General features: G+C 36.7%; 1 protein-coding gene across 1 annotated transcript; it reads left to right on the top strand.

Moving 5' to 3' along the window:
- The first annotated feature begins 1,951 nt into the window (after positions 1-1,951).
- TRIM77 (tripartite motif containing 77) lies at positions 1,952-10,317 on the top strand. The gene is made up of 6 exons (XM_016153175.2): positions 1,952-2,362; positions 3,543-3,638; positions 6,507-6,737; positions 7,392-7,414; positions 8,124-8,221; positions 9,824-10,317. Exons 1-6 carry the CDS (start codon positions 1,952-1,954, stop codon positions 10,315-10,317), a joined length of 1,353 nt encoding a protein of 450 aa, XP_016008661.2.
- Positions 10,318-21,815: the final 11,498 nt, after the last annotated feature.

The raw sequence follows: 21,815 nt of genomic DNA, 5'->3' as shown, positions 1-21,815 counted from the left end.
CTGACCCCTGTATGAAAAGAAACAGGACCATCGTTCAACAAGCATATTAATGTAGAACAGCCTTAACTGAAATCACCTCAGTGGTGACAGCAGTTATTCAGAAAGGCTTTAAAAAAAGTAGAGCCATAGTAAGAACTGCCCCCTCTGTCTGGAGATTCCCCTCCATAGTCTCTTGGCAGGTTCTGTGCTTTGCTTCTGTTAATGAAAGAATCTTCGTTATGTTCATTCAAAGGTCTGTGGATACCATAGGGACAGCAGTTTGCCTCCGCTCTCCTAATCCAACTACGCACGTATGACTTTGCTACTTGCCCAAAATTTGTAGAATACCAAATAACCAAAAATTACATTAAATTACATTTATTTGTAACAGAAATGGTTTTTAAAATAATTTTGTTAATATTTGTTAATATACCAGGTATATATATTTTTTAATGTGTTCAATTGGAGGAAACATTAAGAAAATTAGCCAAAAAATTGACTAGTAAGATTGTTTTATATATATTGAGAGACAGATTGAGGGGAAGAGAGAGAAGACCCCCATATAGTGAAATCATTTGCACTTATATCCTACTTGGGAAAAATAAAGAATGAGGAAAACTTACAGGAATTAAATAATGTTTTAAAATGTATGTCACTAATCAGTAATCACTGTGATTTTTATACACTGTTGAAAAACGTTTGTCTGAGTGTGAGTGAATGAGCTTGCACACACGTGTGTGCATGAGAAGAGAAGAAAGTCAGATATTCCCATCTTTCCCAAAGACAATCCAACAAGGAATTTAAAATAATTATGATGAGTATGTTAAAGTTTTGATGAAAAAAAAAATGTAGACAACATGTAAGATGGGTAATTTCAGAAGAGCACGAAAACTTTAAGACAGAATCAGTTAGCTACAAATAAAATACGTAGAGAATGTCATCGTTGGTCTCAACAGTAGATGCAATACAATCAAGAAAAGTATCAGTGGTACTTGGTTTCAAAAAAGTGGTTAATTTTAATTTGTTTAACATTTTTCTTTCCAGACTTCTACATTTCCGAGCTGAAATAAGAAGACCCCATTATCTTTATCATGTCCCTAATGTCCCAATAATGTCCTTATTGTCTGTTAATTTTTTCACCTGAGAACATATTAAGAATACCACATCATAGTTAATTTTCATGTTGTGAAGGTATGTTTTCTATTTTGAATTTAAGAACTAATATGAAGGGTAAAACAGTTATTTAAGCATCCATTAACGATTCTTGCCTGATTCAGTTCTTATAGTATCTATTAAATGGTAATTTTCTACCATTACTTCTGCTTTTATGAGTTGGCCTCTCCAAAGTAGGTAATTACTGCTCAATGACATCTTAAGAACCCAGGTTTTCTCCATTCTTTTGTTATCCTCAGAGTATTGGCTTTTGTCCTTAGACTAATTCATAGACCACAAAATGTCTATGCAAATGGATATTGTATTCAAATAATATCTACAAACACAAAAAGCAGTTTCTTTTTCAACATGTCTCTTTTGAAGCAAGAAAACATTTTATGGAGTTCTTCTAGGAGTCTTACTTTCTTGTTTCATTGGCCAGCATTGGAGCACATATTTTGCACTCACCAATCAGAGAAGGAAACGTGGGGGAACTGTGATAGTTTGGGACAAAATATGACCCACTGTCTCTGACTAGAGATGAGCTCAGGACCTCTGATTTCTTTGTCTTCATAAATGAGATAACATAGATGAAAAGTACGAAGTTTCTAATAGGGAGCTGAGAAGCAGTGCTGTAGGCCAAGGTTGGGAAACAATAAAGCATTTTATTAGTCTATAAGACTTTCTCTGTGCCTCACCATCCTATTCAAAACATTGCCTGTCCTGCTATCATGTAGATGCATGTTAGTGAGAGAAGGCTTAAACTCAGCTCACATGCTCAGGGGTAAAGATTTCCCTTTCCTTTTGTTTTCTCAGAAACATGGATTCTCTATTAATGCAGCATTCCTCCAGTGAGCTCATCTGCTCCATCTGCAAAGACTATTTCTTAAACCCTGTCACCATTACCTGTGGGCACAGCTTTTGTACTCCCTGTCTATGTCTCTTGTGGGAAAATACCCAAACTCCTGCTCGCTGCCCTTTGTGCAGGACAATATCACAGCAAATGGACTTCGAAAGCACTATTTTAGTTAAGAAACAAGCTCTTTCTACTGAAGAGTCAGTTGTCTGCCAATCACCAAGCCCTGCTGAGCAAATCTGTAAGATACACCGTGCAATACAGAACATCTTCTGTCAAACTGACAAGAGCCTGCTATGTTTGTTCTGCTCTTACACCCCAGGGCATGCCACTCACAGACACCGTCCAGTAAAGCAGGTTGCTGAGCACTACAGGGTAAGAAATGCCTCTGAATGCACTTTGAAATGTGAAATACTCTGTATCTACTGGCAAGAGGAAAAGTACATTGATCATTATTATTATTCTTTTCTGCAATAAACATAGAATTTCTGAACACCATGTGCCATGCACTGTTCTAAAATGGGAGATAAAGCAGCGAAGAAACAGGATAAATATCCTTTCTCTCCTTAATTTAAAATTCTGTTGCGTTGAGAAACAGGAATATGATGAAGTTGATGAGGATTAGGGTGCTGGTATTTGTGTGAGTAACATGGTAGATAAATCTGGTCTCAGTGACAGTCATTTGCTACTACAGCCATGATTACACTGAACCTGTTCTAATAATAGCAGATTCAGAGATACTGGCTAATATATTCTACTAGTGCCTTAGAACAACTGAGAGCTAATATTTCAAAATTAAATATGAAGCAAGATTCACTTCTGAAAATTGACAAGGTTACATACAATATCAATGCCAGATTCTTCAGATAATGGATGTATTTTTTAAATTCCGGAACTCTATAATGAGTTTATTTCTCAGATTTGACAATTACTGTTCCCAAGGAAAAATCAATGACATCTCTGCTCTTTTCATTGTTTCTTTGTCTCATGTCTATCCCATATTCTCTTTTTGAGGTACGGTCATCCCACCTTGTCCAAGGGGGATACAATCTGAAATCCTCAGTGGCTGCTTAAAACTACAGTAGTCCCAAACCCTATACTGTTTTTTTTTTTTTTCTATACATACCTACATTTTTACGACTTCTTGTTGTTGGCACATCCAAATTACAGGCATCATTGCTCTTGTGCTTTGGGGTCATTATTAAGTAAAATAAGGGTTAACTGAATGCAAGCACTGTGATACTGTAATGGTGATTCTGGTAACTATGATAATGACTAAGGTAGGTAATGTATACAGCGTAGATACACTGGACAAAGGGATGATTTGGATCCCAAGTGAGATGGAGTAGAATTTTATCACACTATTCAGTGCAGTGTACAATTTAAAACTTAAGAATTGTTTATTTCTGGAATTTCCCATTTAATATTTTCAGACTGTAGTTGATCTTGGGTAAATAAAACTGTGGAAAGCAAAACCATGAATAATGAGAGACAACTGTATCTGAAATGTACTGTATTTACGTTTTTTGAGCTCATATTTATAGTTCTTTTGCAGGAGAATATTCTGATGCAAATGAAGTCTATTTGGAAAAACAAACAGAAAAATCAGATAAATCTAAACAAAGAGATCAACAAATTCAGAGTATGGGAGGTAAGCAGTTAGCCCTATTTTCCCTTGGTAAAATGGTAACTCACAGTGGAAAGGCTTGAATTAAATCGTAATGTCCTTTGAGTGGATGATGAGAAAAAGAGTAACATATGCTTCTTTATAGGGAAACATGCCCTTCAGTGTAGGATTTCACATAAAACTCAATATGCAACTGAAAGATTTTTCCTGATTTTTTTTATATACAGCAATATTTACTATGAATACATAAGCAGGGACAAGAAAATGCACTGTCACAGATAGAATGCAATGATCACTGGGATAGAGATAAAAATAGAGCTCTATAGGAGCTTAGTAATATTTGAATGTTAAAAAAAGCATCACAAACAAGTAAAACTCAATCTGATGCTAATATGGTAGTAGAATTACCTTATTTAACTTCTATGCTAAGATAGAAGGTAGTAGAATGATGGTAGTAGACTTTGTAAATTCATGGGTGTTAGTGGCAGGAGATCTGAGGACCAAGAAAAGTAAAAGTAAAAACAACCATAGAGTTGTTTGGGACCTGCAAGTAGCTTGTATTAATTGGGACATAGAGTATAAAGTAGGTAGGATTGAAATTGCACACATGGGCACAGTAAGTTTGATCACAGTTGATCAATCAGTCTGGCTTTGATGGGGATAAAAGTGTTAGCATAGAAGCTAGATGAGAAGTATGACTAGAAATGTAATTATGACAAAGTCAAGAATGTGAATGCCGAACTAAGGATTTGGGATTGTATTATTCATTGATTCACAAAAATGAATCGGAAACCTAAAACTGAAGAAGTAAACTATATATTTATCTTCAAAGAACTCAAGCACTTCTAAAGGAAACATATAAACAAGTGATATTAGAACATAATAATTCATTAAACAGGAATCTGTACATGATACTGTGAGAATGTCATGGTGGAGGGGGTAAAATAATCTTGATCATTTAGTTTGGATTTTCTAATGAATCATTCATTCATAAGAGGGCTTACTATTCTAAGCCAACAAAGAGATACAGAAATGGACAAAAACGGAAACAAATCACTAACGTCAGGAGGTTATCATCTAGTGATAAAATTCAATCTACAAATAAAAAAGTAAAATTCATAATATATCACATTTGTGAAATGCTTGGGGGGAAATTAAAGCAGGGAATGGGTATAAAGAGTCCAGGTTTGGGGAATGTAGACTGGTCAGGCAAGACCCTTTGTGAAGGTTCCATCTGGGCAGAAATCTAAAGGAGCTGAGGAGTGAACCAGCAGCTTCCTGAAAAATGCATCTTTCTGGAGCAGAGTTAACAGAAGGTATTGGTAAAAGGAATGAGTAGTAAATAGTGTCAAATGTGGAAGGAGGGTGAAGTAATGAAAGAATGAATCATATTATTTGGGTTTAAGGAAAGGAGGCTCTTGGTTAGTTGAAATGTGTAGTTCGGAAAAGAGTATGGAACAGAAGAAGGATTCGCTGCCTGGATAAACGATTGAAATTGCACACATGGGCACAGTGAGTTTGATCACAGTTGATCAATCAGTCTGGCTTTGATGGGGATAAAAGTGTTAGCATAGAAGCTAGATAAAGTAACTAGGACAAGAATGTTAGGTTTGGGGTTTTCCAAAACAGTTTGTTAAATTTGCACATTTAAAGGCAGTGTGAAAAGAAGGAAAAAGCATGTGTGAAAAAGCAATTGAATGAGAGAGACAGTGAAACAGAAAGACACACTGAAAGAGGAGACAGAAGGATAAAGAGAGACAGAGAGAGACAGAGGGAGAAAGCAAAGGAGGGAAAGAATATTGTGGGGTAGTAATCTAGAAAACAATATCGTTAAGGAGACAAGACAAGATGGACCAGTAAAGAAGAGGTAGGTATATAGGTATAGCCCTGGATATTAAGAGGCATGCAGAACCAAGCACTGGTAAAAAACAGTGTTTTGGAAATTGAGGTAATTTTAGATCATGTCTGATGCCTTCTATTTTCCTAAGGAGGTAAACTGTTGCTTTTCACTGATACCAGAAAGTCAGGTTGTGAGTATTAGTATTGAGGAGAATGGATTATGAGTTAGATTATGTAATGAATTATGGGAAACAATATAAGAATTGATCTTAAATTCCTATTTTTTTCATGAAAATGTGAAATTTGAGGGAAAGTTGTTAGAAACAATGGTACGGGGGAAAAAATAAATGAAAAAGGAAGGGAAGGAGGGAAAAAAAGGAAAGAAAACAAATATGTGGTTTCTTAGAAGTGGAAAGGCTTGAAGTTATATGTAGTACTTCTATGGTCTGAATGTTTGAGCCCCACTCCCAAGTTTGTATTTTGCAATTCTAATCCCCAAGGAGGTATGGCCTTTGGGGGATGCTTAGGTCATGAGGGCAAAGTCCTCATAAATGGCATAAGTACCTTATGAAAGGGAACCCAGAGAAGTTGCTTGCTTCTTCTGCCATTTGAGGACATGATGAAAAGATGGCTGTTTAGGTAGGGGCCTCTCTCCAGACATCAAATCTGTCGGCAATAATATTGGACTTCCCAATTTACAGACTGTGAGAAATAAATTTCTGTTGTTTCAAAGCTACCAAGTCTATGGTATTTTTATTATAGTACCCCAACAAACTGAGACAAGTACACTGTACATAACACATAGACAATAGATGACATTGGAAAAATAGAACCATCTATATATAGGATCTAAATAATCCAATGATGAGGGGAGAAGGAAGGTAAATGGGGTAAAAGGGGTTAAATATGCAGTGACAGAAAGAAATCTAACTATGGAAGGTGAACACACAGTGTAAATATATATATGTACCTACTGTTTAAGTTTTAAAAAAAGCAACATTCAGTGAACCTAATTAATTAATTAATTAATTACTTAATCCAATGTCACTGCAGGGTTTTATAAATCTACGGATGTTGATGATCAGGGCTGAATATCCTAAGGTATATCAATATCTCCATGGAGAACTGGAAAAACATTTAGCGATCCTGGAAAGTGAAGGCAGGATGATTTTTCAGCGGCTCCAGAGAAATGTAATCAGGATGATTCATACTAGGAAACTCATGATAAGCATATATGAGGGGCTGAAAAAACTATATCAGAAAACAGATGTGGACCTACTCCAGGTAAGGACTCAGGAAGGATGGCAGGGAAATCATTGAAATCCACTGAAGTTTATAACCATTTTGACCTCCATTACTTTTCTGGATCCAAATTCTACCTCTTCTGACTGTGATGGCAGGTTTTGTTCCTCCAGTATAACCTGGAGACCTAGAGTTACTTTTGCTTTACATAGGAGAAGAAAAACTACATGAAAAGTTTTGAGGAACAGATCAAGAACATTTAAAAAAAATTGTTCTGCTATACCTGCAGTTTCTGACCAACTGCAACAGGACAGCTTGTGAATAGATAATTGTGTTTTGTATCTGGACTTGCAAATATGTAGAAATGTGGGATGTATTCATTCTTTCTATTTCGAAGGTCTAGATTTGGAGCTCACGCCCCCCCTCTCAGAACTTTAGGGAAACTTCTGCGAATCTGGCTAGAGACTGTAACAAAGCACAGCCATTTGTTCACCCTAAGAATATCTTCTGATTTTAAATTTTGTGAAGATCATGACTTGATCTTGATCAAGGCTAAGGAGAATGAGAAATGATTTTGCCTAAGGAAGAAAACTGGAGATACTGAATTTTCCAGTCCAGTATCATATTGTCAAACTAGGCTAAATATGAGAGCCACCTTATGCTGAAAACTAACCCTTCCTCTCCTTCTCTTTACAGGATTCAGGAGACATAGTGATAAAGTAAGTTGGCACCTTTATTCGAGTCATGGTAACTGTGCCAGTGGTCAGGCTATTTCTGCTGATATGGATCCATGCTTTTAATAAGGAGTTTCTCTCTGTCTGCATTCATTCTTCCCATCTCTAAAAGATTTCCAGGCTTTCTAGTGACTACCTTTAGGTAAAAGTGAAGATTGAGGGGGTATGGTTTTATTTGAAATGTTTAATGTACAGCAGCATGTAAGAAGACAGTTATTCCTCTTGCCTGTCATTTACGAAGTCCTCATTATTTGAGGATTATTCCAGGTCTCTTATGAGAAAGAGAAATAAGCTTAGAGAGTCAGCAGGTAGAAAGATCGTGTGAAGAGAAGAAAGGGAAAATCACCAAGGGAGAATGTACTATAGAGCTGAGGCTCCCTCTATACAAGGTAGCAAATTCCAAAACCTTGGTACCTATTGAATTTCAGGAATTAAATGAGAATTGCTTTGTGGCTTCCCTGGAAGGGAGAAGAAAACAGATATATTATGCGTGAGGTGATATATTCTACTGGGATTAATGTACTAATAGCAAGGAAGCAAATTACAGAATACAATAACACCACAGTATCCCTTCATTTGTGGAGTTAAATTCATACCCTTTAAATCTAAATGTGAGGATTCTGAGGAAGCATCTTCTATGCATCGCGAATGAGACCCTGAGCCTGATAAGAAATAGGTCTTTTTTGTTTTGCAGAAGTCAGTTAGTGCAGCAATACCTGCCCCAGCCTGTGGAGCCACGGCTCAGCACGTGGGCCATCACTGGGATGTCAGAAAGGCTTAACAACTTCCGAGGTGAGAGGCAGCGCTCTGGTGTGACAACAATAACATTTCCATACATGGATGACCTCTCTTCATTGTTCTCTTATTATTTTCAGAGAACAGGGAATCAGGTATATATGTAAACCCTTATAATTAACTTTATAATTCATTGTGAATTAACTGACAGAAGATGCTAACTGAAGCCTGTCAAAAACAAATACAACAGTTATATGATTACTTATCATGATAAAAAAAAAAAAGCTCCCTGACATTAAACTGCATATCTGTTTAGTGTATTTCAACCCTTAGTTATTAATCGTGGTTACATGCAGAGACTCAGATATTTAGAAGCACCTTAATGTTGTTATTTAAATGTTTATCAAAATATTTAAGCAAAGTTATCTAAAAAATCACAAGATTTTAAAAAGTATAAAAGCATGTTTATAAATGAAAGTACAGCCACAAAACAAATGGGACACAGGGTTGATTATGTGGAGGGAAACTTGAGACAAATGTAGATGGCAAGTTTGGCAGATGAAGGAGAAGTTGACCTGGGGTTCTGATTCTATGGTGCAATGTTAGAACTTCTGACAGAAACCACTTCTTGAAAAAGGCACATATGGCTTTCCAGTTCATTTTACCTTTGCTTGTTTAAATGTTACATACTGATATCTTAGGCAAAGTGATTGCTATTTAGAAATAATAATGATGATCATATATTTTAAATATAATATATAATATGCTAAAACTGTACTAGGAGAAAGTTTAAAGCCTTACAATATATATTTTTAGAAAGAAGAAAGGCTGATATCAATGAACTAATTATACAATGGTAAAATAGAGCAATGATTTAAACCAAAAGATAAAAGCATATATTAATTAAGTTAAAAATAAATTTCTCATACAGAAAAATCAACAAAACCAACATTCAATTCTTTGCGAACACTATAGAAATTGTGTTCCAGAGAAGAGACAATGCACTATTTATCAAAGCCATATAATCAAAAGGGGATGCCACTGCTAGATTCTAGAATATTAAAAAGAATATAAATAAAAATAAATAAATAAATAATTACATGTATAATATATTTATTGCTGTGATTATTTTATTTTGTGACAGTTGATTGAGAGGTTTACATGAGTTAGGGGCTGTTCTGCTATTTACTTGGCATCTATGAACAAGCTCTCAAATTTTCAACGTGCTGGTGAAAATAGGTCAGAGTTTGACACCTTACATCTTTACATAACCTCAAAATTTTCTTTGATCATGTCATTTGCTTAGAAATCTACTTGCTTCGAAGAGAGACAGAACCCCTTGCTGACTTGTCTCTGTATTTCCAACAACATAGTCTCTGCATTCACTATGATAAAGGCATGTTCTGAAGTTAGGCATCACCGACTCATCCATGAAAACTAACTATTTCATGTTTTGTGATTTTACGAGCAATTCCTAAATGGTTGGTACCTCAAAAGTAACCAGGATGAGGTAGGAGTACTCCCACTAAACAAAACGAAGTAGTTTTTTTTTTTTTTTCAAAGATCTGGTTGTTAAATCTTTTCCAGAACATTGGTGCCCTTGGTCCTCACAATTTTTAAACTCTGTTCTTTGACTTCACTGTTTTCTTTTTACTCAAGTGTATATTACCTTCGACCATAAGATAAGAAAGTATGACGCACCTCTGTTTGAAGAACTGAGACATTTGAAGTGCAGTCCTGACCACCAAGACACGTCCCATAATCCAGCAAGTTCAGAATATACTCCTTCATGGGGAGCTCAGATCTTCACCTCTGGCAAACATTACTGGGAAGTGGATGTGGGAAACTCCCGTAATTGGATTATAGGACTTTGCAAGGAATCCTGGGTAAATAGGAATGATATGCTACTTAACTCTGAGGGCATCTTTCTACTGCTTTGTGTCAAAATGGATGACCATGTCAATCTCTTCTCTACCTCCCCACTAATACACCAGTATATTCAAAGACCCCAGGACTGGATAGGGGTGTTTTTAGACTATGAATGTGGTTTAATAAGCTTCATTAATGTTGCAAGAAGTTCCCTTATCTGTAATTTCCTCTCATGCTCATTCTCTTTCGCTCTCAGACCTTTCATTTGCTTTGGACCCAACTGATCAGAAACAGGTCACAAACCTGACCAGGATCTTGGGAATTCTAATAGCTGAGGAGGCTTGTATCCTGGTGACTCCTTGAATGGGGAAAAATCAGTTATATCTCATTGTCTTTAACTTTATTTTATCTTCAGGAGATACATTTGTTGTACTATTTTTAAAGTGATGATAAAGTTACATTTGGACATTTGTCTTTTCTATTTTATTTAAATAAAAGTAATCTCTTTTATTGTATTTCATAGAAATATTCACCTTTCATTTACTATCTGAGTTTGCTAGAGGTCAAAGAATATTCGAGTGTGAAAATCCAGCTAAATGCAAAGCTCACAGAATTCTTCTTTCCTAGAGTTCTTGTCAAAACTCAATGTCACTGTAGAATTCATTTTCCCTCCATTGTCTAGCTAAGTCCCATTCATTCATCAGTTCTCAGTTTAGTGAACTAGATTAGGTCACATAATATGACCCTAAGGGCAGTTTATACACTTTTTAGGTAAAACTCATAACAGAATTTGGATCTTCTTTTCTAATTTTCAAGTTATGAAAAGGGAAGTACAATGACAGTCTTCTTCATAACCACATTCCAATAATTAAATACCAGCCTGAGGAAATGAGAGACACTAAAAAATATTTGAGCAAATGAATGAATGAATGTATAAAAAATTATTAAAGACAAAGGTTATTGAACTGACAAAAATTACTATAATGTAGATACAATTAGTAGAACAGGAATTGCTGAGAAATTTTGATGAGGCCCCTGTTTTCCAAAGAGTGTAGGCAAAATCACCTATATTTTTCTCTTTTCTGTTGCTCCTTTGAGTTGGAGACATCCAATGTGCTTGTCAAGTAGGTAGGGTTAACTCTGAGAGCATATTTGTCAAGACTTGCCTTTAAACTGCATAAGGAAGAACCAGAGGTCTTCAGTCTGGGTTGAATTTTCCCCACCACTGAGGCAATACCTGCTGAGTGCTCTTCCAAATATGCCCTGTACTGTAAGAATTCCCCACTCTGGATAGTAGGAACACTTCCTAGCCCTATGTGAGCTGCAGATATTGATTGCTCCATCTGCTCCTTCGGAGTTCTTTCCTTGACCTCAGGTGCTCTCCTCACAAGCTTTCCCTGATCTGTACTCAGCTGTAGACTGCAGTTGTGGGCCTCTGCAGATGTTGGGAGAGCTCCTCTGGGCAGCTCCAACCTCCTCTAGTGCCCAGTCCTGGGATCTCCATTTACCTCGACTTCCTTGAACTTCTAACACTATCTCCTCACCTCAGGGAGACCATTACCTCCCTGGGCTAATCTGGAAAACTCCAGGCAGTAAAATGGGACTGGCTTTGTGCTTCCCTCCTTTAGCACCTCTCTCTCAGTTTACTCTCTGTGCCGCTTATTGTCAAATGTCTGGAAACTCTTTTCTACCACATTACTGGATTATCCCTATCTGAGCTAGAAGAGCAAATCCCATCCCTGCAGTTCCACTTCTGTTCAAAACAAAAGCTCGAGGGGAAAGTTATTAAACTGTAGATTTAATTTATTTAATAGATATGGAGCTATTTATCATGTTGCAGAAGAATCAGACTGGCAAGAAACCAACCACCACTCAGAGAGCTGCAGAACTCAGGCTTGTTACACTGGCGGTCCCAGAAGAGCTAGCACTTTGAAGATCTGGGCCCCAAGCTCAGGGGTAACCTTGCTTTCATAGGGCTTATCTATGCAGTTACAGTTAGCATAAATCAATTGGTTAATTTTTCCTCAGGCGGTTACAGAGCGTGGGAGTTGCTATGGGCTAAAGGCAGTTACAGAGCATGAGATTCAATGCATGTTATCTAGATAAAACAAGCAAAGGCCATACATCTGTTATCTAGACAAAACCAGCAAAGAGGATACATTTTTTATCTACACAGACCACGCAAAGGGAAGGGTGAGTCTTCAGTTGATCACGAGGTCACTCTGCCCTTTAGCCTATTCAGCAAACATGTCTATAGAAGTGGAACAAAGAGCTGATTACAGGTTAGCCATTTGAGTGGAAAATTCTCTTCAATTTTATCTTCTCTTATTTTCAGTGAGCTTTTTGTAGTTTGTATCTTTCAATGAACGTATGCACTCACCTAGTCTGTCAAGTTTATCATCACTGGCCTTTGCTAGATATTTGCTTTGCTGAATGAATCATGTAAGCCAGGATTTGGTGGTGCTGAGGTGGGGTTTCCATCTGAAGCCTTCCATCTTAGGTTCTAAGACCTTTTTGCACTGTAACGAGTGAGCCTAACTGAAGGGTGGTGTGGGTGAGTGTAATCCCTCTATCACATCTTTATGGCAGGAGGTAGCCAGTGTGAAAGAGCTCTTCTGGGTGGTTACTTTGCAAAGCTCTGACTCATAAGAGCAGAGGGCCCATGGCCTTTATGGCAATCAGATCAATGGTAGGTTGTGAAGGAAGAGGAGGTAAGAGATTTCTAGAATCTTGGTCACTATTGTCCATCAGGGCCCTGCCTTGCCTGGAGACTCCCAGGTGTAGATCTTCCCCCTCAAGGGCTAAAGACTACAGGCATTGGGTCCACATGGCCCTTGAGGGTCCAGTGTTTTAGAAGCCTCCATCAAGGACTACCAGGCACTGTCCTATTCCTTTGGATAAGAGTTTTCCTGATTCTCGTGAGCTCTGCCCATTGCTGGTGACATCTAAGCACTATTCTCTAAAGAATTTTGCAAGCCTCTCTTGGATATTAGTGGCCTTTCTACCCAATATATCCCAAATGCCAAAGCCAGATGTCCCTGGGCACTGTTCTTTTGAGGACAAATATAACCTACAGCTTTCAGAACTATCTCAGTGCCAGCCACCTACCTCTCAGCTATTACGAGCAGGTGAACCTTTCCCCCTATGATAAGCAGAAGCACCCTCAGCCGCGGCCCTGCTCAATGTTGGGCTACTGTAGATGGTTGGGGCTTCAGGGAAATACAATCCATGGTCCCAAGTGTGTCCAGGAGGAGACCATGTGCCAAGAGCTACTGAAGTTAAAACAGGAGAAAATTGTTTTTAATAGGTAATTGAAAGTGAGAAAGTGGAAGCTAACTCCTCTAGTTTCCCACTGCATTTTTCTGAATTTTTGGCAAAGAAAAGCAAAGCTAGAAAGCATGAGCATCTACATTGTACTCGCTTGACTCTGGTGCCCATGAAGGACCATAGGCTTTGGCTGCCAGCAGGAGTCACATTGGCACTATCAGGCTTCCAACCGTCTCCAGGCTCTGGTCCTCCAGCGGCTTTCTGCTCTCTTCCCACCCCTCCCCTTCAGGGAGAAGTTGAAAAAAGCAACTTCCAAGGGTGCCTTAACCCTACCTCCTCCCACAACAACCCTCTGCACCCTCTGCTCAGGCCGGACACTGCAGTCTCATGTCTACCATTTGCAGAAGCCAAAAGCAGTGGGAACTCCAGGGCACATGGGCTACACCATTGGTTTATTTGGGTTTCTTTTTGAGATTGTATGAATTTAGTGTTGTTGCTGATTTTCATTAAGTATCTAATAGATACAAAAATACATATAAAATATGTATAAATTAGTAATAAACTACTGACTATAACTCCCAAGCCCAATGCGTGCCTCTTTGTATTCCCATTCTCCTAAGAGCTGTCAGGCAGAGTGTTTTATATCGAGTACTTGTATCACTTTTATTGTTTACCAACTGTTCCTAACCCTCAATAATATATTGTAGTTTTGTTAGTTTTGAAATTTCAATAAAGATTGTACTCTGTGTATTCTTCTGTGATTTCCTCTTTTTTACATTAAGATTGTGTTTCTGAGATTTACCCAATTTGTAGCATGTAGCTGAGGTTTATTAATTTTCAGAACACTACATATATATTTTTATTATATTTTCTTCTTTATCCAGCTTCATTGAGGTATAATTGAAAATAAAATTATTTAAAGTATATAATGTGGTTATTTGATATGTATTTTTAAATGATTACCACTAACAATTAATTAACATATCCATCACCTTATGTAGTTATCCTTTTGCTTATGTTTGTGTGTGTGAGTGTGCGTGTGTGTGTGTGTGTGTGTGTGTGTGTGGTGACAACACTTAAGATTCACTCTCTTAGTAAATTTCAAGCATACTATATATATAGTTAATTACAGTCACTGTGCTTTACTTTAGATTCTCAGAATTTATTCATCATATAACTGAAAGCATGTACGTTTTCCCAACATTTTCCCCAACACCTGGAAACCACCATTCTTCTCTGTGTCTGTGAGTGTGACTTTTTAATTTTTTCTTAATTCCATATATAAGTTATACTGTGTGGTATTTGTCTTTCTATATCTATGTTATTTCATTTAGCAAAATGTCCTCAAGTTTCATTCAAGTTGTTGCAAATGTCAGACTTTCCTTCTTTTTTTTGTGGGTCAATGTTGTTGCATTATGTATGTATATACCACATCTTTATCCATTTATTTGTCAGTAGACACTTAGGTTGTATTCATTTCTTGGCTATTGTGAATATTGCTGCAATAAAAGTAGGGGAGTGGATACCTCTTTGAGATACTGATTTCAGTTCCTTTGAATATATATACTTATAAGTGGAATTTCTAGCTCATATGGTAGTTCAATTTTTAATATTTTGAGGAACCACCATATTGTTTTCCATATGGCTGTACCAATTTACTTTCCTACCAATGGTGTATAAAGTTTCCCTTTTCTCCACATCCTCACCAACATTTATCTCTTGTCTTTGATGATAGTTACCTTGACAAGTGTGAGGTGGTTACTCATTGTGGTTTCTATTTGCATTTCCCTCATGATTAGATGATGTTAAGTATCTTTTTATGTACCTGGCCATCTGTATGTCTTCTTAGAAAAATTTTTTATTCAGATCTTCTACCCATTTTTTAATCAGATTTTTTTCTGCTATTGAGTTGCATGAGTTCTTTATACATTTTATATATGAATCTCTTATCAGATGTAAGATTTGCAAATACATTCTCCCATTCGGTAGGTTTCCTTTTCACTTGGTTGATGGTTTCCTTTACTGTTCAGAGGCCTTTTAGTCTGATGCAGTCTCATTTGTTTATTTTTGCCCTGTTGTCTTTGCTTTTGCTGTCAGATCAAAAATCATCACCAAAACCAAGAACAGGGAGCTTATGGCCTCTGCTTTCTTCTACATTTACATCGCAAGTCTTACGTTTAAGTCTTCAATCCTTTTGAGTTAACTTTTGTGCATAATGAAAGATAGTAATTCAGTTTCTTTTCTTTCTTTCTTTCTTTCTTTTTTTTTGCATGTGGCTGTCTAATTTTTTCAACATCATTTATTGAAAAGAATGTCTTTTCCCCCATTATGTACTCCTGCTTCCTTTTTCATAAATTTGGCCATACGTTGATGGGTTTATTTCTAGGCTCTAGGCTTGCTATTCTGTTCCGTTGATCTACGTGTCTGTTTTTATGTCAGTACTGTACTGTTTTGATTACAATAACTTTGTAATATGGTTTGAAATTAGAGTGCTCGATGCCCCTTTGTTCTTTGTCCACAAGATGGCCTTGGCTATTCAGGGTCTTTTGTGGTTCCGTATGAATTTTAGTATTGTTTTCTAATTCTGTGAGAAATACTTACGGAATTTTGATAGGTATGACAAAAAATGTACAGATTACTTCAAGTAGTATGAACATTTTAACAATATTCTTCCAATCCATGAGCACAGAATACCTTTTCAATTATTTGTGTCTTTGATTAGTTTCATTCACCAATCTCTATAGCTTTCAATGAACAGATCTTTTGCCTTCTTGGTTGCATTTATTCCTAGGCATTTTATTCTTTTTTATGCACTTGTAAATGGCATTGTTTTCTTAATTTCTCTTTCTGGTAGTTCATTGTATGTTGATAGAAACACAACAGATTTTCGTGTACTGATTTTATATATCCCACCTGATCATGGTGTAGGACCCTTTTAATGCATTGTTGAATTAGATTTGCTAGTATGTTGTTGAGGATTCTTGAATCAACTTTCTTCAGCTATATCGGCCTACAATATTTTGTGTGTGTGGTATCCTTGTTTGCTTTTGGTAATGATGGTAATGATGGCCTCACACAATGAGTTTGGAAATGTTCCCTCCTATTTTCTGGAGGAGTTTCAGAAAGATTGGCATTAATTCTTTGAATGTTTGGAAGGATTCAACAGTGAAGCTGTTTAGTCCTGTACTTTTATGGGGAGTTTTTGATCACTCTTTAAATCTTCTTACTAGTAACTTAGTAAAGATTAATTTTGTAAACTAATAATCTAGTGCTCATATTTTCTATTTCTTCATGATTCAGTCTTGATAGGTTATTATGCTTCTATAAATTTATTCATTTTCTATGTTGTCAGATGTGTTGGCATATAATTTTCAATAACAGTGCATTGAACTGAATTCTTAACTCTTCTTGCCTCATATCCTGATCTGAAAAAAAATACAAATTATTATTTCTATTTTTCTGCTTATAATTGTGAACACTGGAAGGTAATTTACTTAATTTCTACTACCCACTGCTTACACATAGGATTTTTTCCATAAATGCTAGTTATTTTTAAGATGTATTATCATATTTTCATGAATTATTCTTGAATATTAAAGATTAATGTCAATTCTTTTTATGAGGGTACTGTGTAAAGTAATTTATGTTCAAGAACAAATTCTCAAATGCTAGCGAGCCTTATAATGGAAGGGAATAAAACACAAATTAAAGTTCACTTCAGTCATGTGTATCTCTCTACGAGAAATGTTTGCTATTCACCCTTACTGTTGTATGTGTTCATCTTAATTTTTTAATTCTAATATACAATAAAAAATAAAATATAAGGATAATTCATGAATACAATGCTGTTAAAATACATAGTACTACAGAATTATATGTTCATATTACTTCTGTCATCAAATACTTCATTCATTACGAAAGTCATTCATTTTAGATTTACCACTGGATGAGATTTACCACTCATGGGTGGACTCAGTCATTGTCAGACTCTGTTCCTAGAAATCCTCTCACCAAAGGAGACATTACCAGACTGTTTCAAATAAATCCTGAACTGCGGTTCCGAAACACTTGTGTTTGTTGTATGCCATACCTTCCGGTAAGTGAATTAAATACAAGAATATTCAGATTGGGTATATAATTCTGCATACAAAATAAATATAAAAATATGCTTGTAGTTATAATAGTTCAATGATGCCTTTGAAACTTTTGAGGTTTGATTAACTTTAGAACCTTTTGAAATGCAACTCATCTCTTGGGTTTTCTTTATTTTCCACACACAGAGTTTTACCAGCCAATCTGGTCAGTATAAATCGAGATATCTGTGACTATTGGTATCTTTAATCAAATTACTAAAATCTTCAAGATATGCAGTCTTATCTCTATCAATGTCATTCCGTTAAAATATGTATCCCTCAGTATTGCATATCTATTATAATTAGCTGAGCTTATGAATTTTAAAGGCAGCCTAATTCATATCTTTATTAAAAAATATTTCTTAGCATTCCCATTTGATTTTAGTCATATTTAGTGGACTTATAACAGTGGCATAATGTGTTTTTCTTACCAGATATGTGTATTAATTTACTCAAATGATATTTATTGTCGATTATACATTAAGCTTTGTTCTACCCACCCACTTGTAATATACCTGTGCACTGGGCAGATATAAACCTTCTGCTGTAGAAATGTGATTTAGCAAAGGAAGAACAGGGAAGAAAGAATTTCAAGTGCATCAGTGAGAAGAAACTTGTGCTCTTTCACTAATCCGTTAAGCTGAGTCAACACACACAGGTATTCTTTAGCCCCAGCTAACTTAGAAATCAAGGGATAAGACAAGATGTAGAATAAAGATTGCACAGTAGTGTTGGCAAGATTATTTTTATTTAAAATGAAAAGTGAAACAAATGTGTACCCTTCACATTATCAACCCTTTATAAAATAATCAACACGCCTCATAAAGATGAAGTTAAAGATCATCGAGTAGGTACTAGGTTGGCTATCTAGGTATTGACAATCTAGGTATTGACATGCCCAAACTTGTCCCTCACTAGTTTACTACGGGTATCCAGAGTAAAGAAAAGGTCTGAGAGGAGAAGAGAAGGAACACGAGAGGAGACTGGAAATGAGAGAACTATGAGCCACATTGACAAAGGTCAGGATACCACATTCGTAATCCAGGAACACCCCCACGTGGCTAAGAGGCCTTTCTACATACTGAGGCAATGGTGGGGAGTTAGTATAGAGCCTGCACTGATCGCCCTCTTGGACACAAAAAAGCAAAAACATTCCCTCCACCCCTAGTACCATGTCATCCCTCCCAGTCCAAGAATCATCACAAAATCCAATGATCCAATTGCAACAGCCCGCCACATCCACCTCCCAGTAATGTTGTCCAGAAGTGAATGTCTTGTCTCCCCAAGCAAGAAAATATCTTGTGGGGTCATTGTTGACATCAGGATGGTTGGAACCTAAGACCAATCTTCTCATATCTTTAAACAGGGGAATGGCACGAGTGACCCTTTCATGATCCACAAAAATATGCACTGCAGGAAGAAAGAAAAAGAAGTCACATTAACAAATAGTGATGTGAATTACTGACAGACGTGGACTTCCCATAGTGTCTAGGTTTCCTAGTCTGTAACTAGAAATACGAGAGAGGATAGTGAGAGCCCTCTAGAACTCTGCTGTAGTCTAAGTTCTACCAGCCTGCTTTGAAACAAGCAAATCTTTAATAGACAGAATGGGAAAATTCATGTATTTTCTTGATATTTATGCATATTTTGATAAACCATGCAAAGGTAAAATAAAGCAAGAAAAGTTCACAATTTTCTTTAGAAGTGGTATCTTTGTGAGAATTTTCTGCCAGCATATCTTAAATGTTTAAAAATAGAAGTGAAAACTCTAAGCATCTTATAACCACACATACCTAAAACTTGGAATGTACCGAATGTACAAGCAGGTTTACATGTATTATGTGAACTGTTAATACTACACCTCTGCATGAAGTAGGCCATCAAATATTGTCTCCTGTTGTTTACTTCCGGATAGATCATTACGATCTATCGTATTGAGCTTTTCCTCAGATATGTTAGTTGTTTGTCAACACATATTACTTTCTATAAAGGAAATTTTGTTCTAAACATTCCATGGTTCTAAAGAATCCATCGATGGAGTGATGGAGAAAGACTGGTCATAGGACACTGACAGCAAAGAATGTACAGCTGTACTGCCAAAGAGCTGCCCGTTACCTAAGAACTGGCTGAGTCTGTTCACCAGTCCAGTGATGGGCCATGAACTAAGCTGTGGATCCATAGGTTGTGGCATTTTCAGCTGCACTGACTCACTCCTGCAAAAAACAACATGTAGTTACTCTTTCTGAGCCTGAATTTCTCATCACAACAATTATATCTATACCTTAATAAAGATGCTTCATGAAAATTCTCATAGTTCAGACCAGTGGTTATAGGTGTAACGCTGAAAACCAGGGAATGCAGCCAAAGTCAATTTATGTTATGAAAAGAAAATTAAATCCAGTGCCATCTACTAACACTGAATCCTAGCATGCAATTTGAAGTGATCATGATTGTGTCTGGTTCCTCTTAACCAATCACAGGGCTATGCAAAATGGCCTGAAATTGAGGATACTCCAGAAGGACGCTTTCATTTTTCATCTTCACTAATCACGAAAATGCTCAGCGTCTAAACATCCACAGCTAGGACCTGAGGAGCTCAGCTCGGGCAGGGATTCTACTTCCATGGACCCAGCTCCTCGAAGTGAACCATACAGCTTTTCCATTTGAAGTTGGAGTCACCCGTGTGCTACACCTGGAAACCCTAAACCCTGGATGACCCTCCCTTACGATTCTTCTTCACCTGCTTCCACTTTATGTTTCTCTGAAATACTGATTTCTCCCACACAATCCTGTCATGACTTTGGGACATATGCTCAATGTTTTTACATTTCTAGAAATTAAAATTAGGAGTGGGGGGTACTTATAGACTCCACAAGTAACACCCCTGCCTGACTCTGTCTTAGACAAAACAACAGAACCCTTTAAAACTTTTCAGAAATGGATAAAAACAGATGTATTATGAAAGAAGTGATGTTAGAAGTTATGCTCTCATTTTGGCATCAACGGTCCGACCAGTTAGAATTTACAAACCTTCAATAGAAGGGCAAACTTACATGTTCAACAAGGTTTCAAAATGCTGTAAAGAGAAAAACAGAAAAGATAAAGTTTTAGTATACATCACCAGATTCTCAGTGCAGACACTCCTTATTTCTATGGGTGAACTCAAATTTTAGCAGATTGTATTACATACATGGAAACAGAAAGAGAAAATGAACCGTAGAGATTCCCAGGTTTCTTATGATTCCCAGGTCCAGACACAGATACACATATCTTTAAACAAACTTCTTTGTTGTGGTAGTTCAGTAATTAAATGTATTTCAGGAGCATTTTAGAAGGAATTCTTCTCTGGGATTATTTTTTTCCACCTACGTTTTCACAAACCTTTGCTATTCTATGGCAAGAATGAACCTTAGTCATTAGCATCATCCAGAAAAGTAAACTCCTTCTCACAACTTCAGCAAGCATCATCCTCAATAAATGTTAGAATGCAAGGAGAAAACATATTCCAAGCACCCCCCTGAGTGACTTCCACTCCTTAGGCCTCACCTGGAGCAGCTCTGTGTCTGGCTTATGGCACATTTCCTTGAGTTCCTCATACACTCTTCTTAGGCATATCCCTTTTACATACATGCTGTCTTTACTTTCCCTGAGTTGTTGAAAAATCTCCTTGCTTTCCATTTCTATTCTCTCTAAATAACGTCTCTCTTCCGTGTAAAGCAATAGATGCACTTTTCGATATTCAGCACGAATCATCCTCTTCCGCAGAGTCACATTATCCTGAAATGACAATGGAATGAATAGATCATGTAGTCAGTTGATTTTAGCCAATTCCTATTATCTATTAGATGCTTGACCCTTAGCAATTTGACATATTCATTGACAATAGAAATTTAGGAACTTCTATTTGAAATACCAAATATTCTTTCATAGAATAAAATAGGACCTTTCTAAAATCTTTACTTCCAGGTCCACAAACTTGCCTTTGCCCTTATATGTTTATCTGCCTGATATCCCCATGAATTTCCAATTTCAAATGGTCCTTTCCAGCAACATAATCAGAGAAAATCTTCCTAAACAGTCCACGATTTCTTTACTTTGGAGAATCCCTGTGCTTATCTCATGCACTAATTGCTGTAATCACATGATGATGACAGGAATTTTTTTATACCTGTTGTTGTGTTATAGTGTCATCCAGGAAATAAAATGTTTTAGCTAGATATTTTAATTTTAGTTAGAAATCCCAACAAAGGGACATACTTCTTGATTCATGATTAGTTGGATTCCTTTGGCTATTAATTAACCATTCATAGGAGACGGTAAACATAATTTTAGCTCAAGTTCTTAGTAGGTAATCACTGTGTGTCGCACGCTGGTGCTGAAGA

This window comes from Rousettus aegyptiacus, unplaced genomic scaffold (assembly GCF_014176215.1).
Source record: "Rousettus aegyptiacus isolate mRouAeg1 unplaced genomic scaffold, mRouAeg1.p scaffold_m13_p_5, whole genome shotgun sequence".
Taxonomy (NCBI): domain Eukaryota; kingdom Metazoa; phylum Chordata; class Mammalia; order Chiroptera; family Pteropodidae; genus Rousettus; species Rousettus aegyptiacus.
The sequence above is the reverse complement of the archived record's forward strand: the minus strand, read 5'-3'. Positions and strand labels throughout refer to the sequence as shown.

Coding starts and splice junctions, on each gene's coding strand:
- TRIM77 (XM_016153175.2), top strand. CDS start 1,952: ATGGATTCTCTATTAATGCAGCATTCCTCCAGTGAGCTCATCTGCTCC. Junction 6,738..7,391: donor CAGATGTGGACCTACTCCAG/GTAAGGACTCAG, acceptor TTCTCTTTACAG/GATTCAGGAGACATAGTGAT. Junction 8,222..9,823: donor AAGGCTTAACAACTTCCGAG/GTGAGAGGCAGC, acceptor TTTTTACTCAAG/TGTATATTACCTTCGACCAT.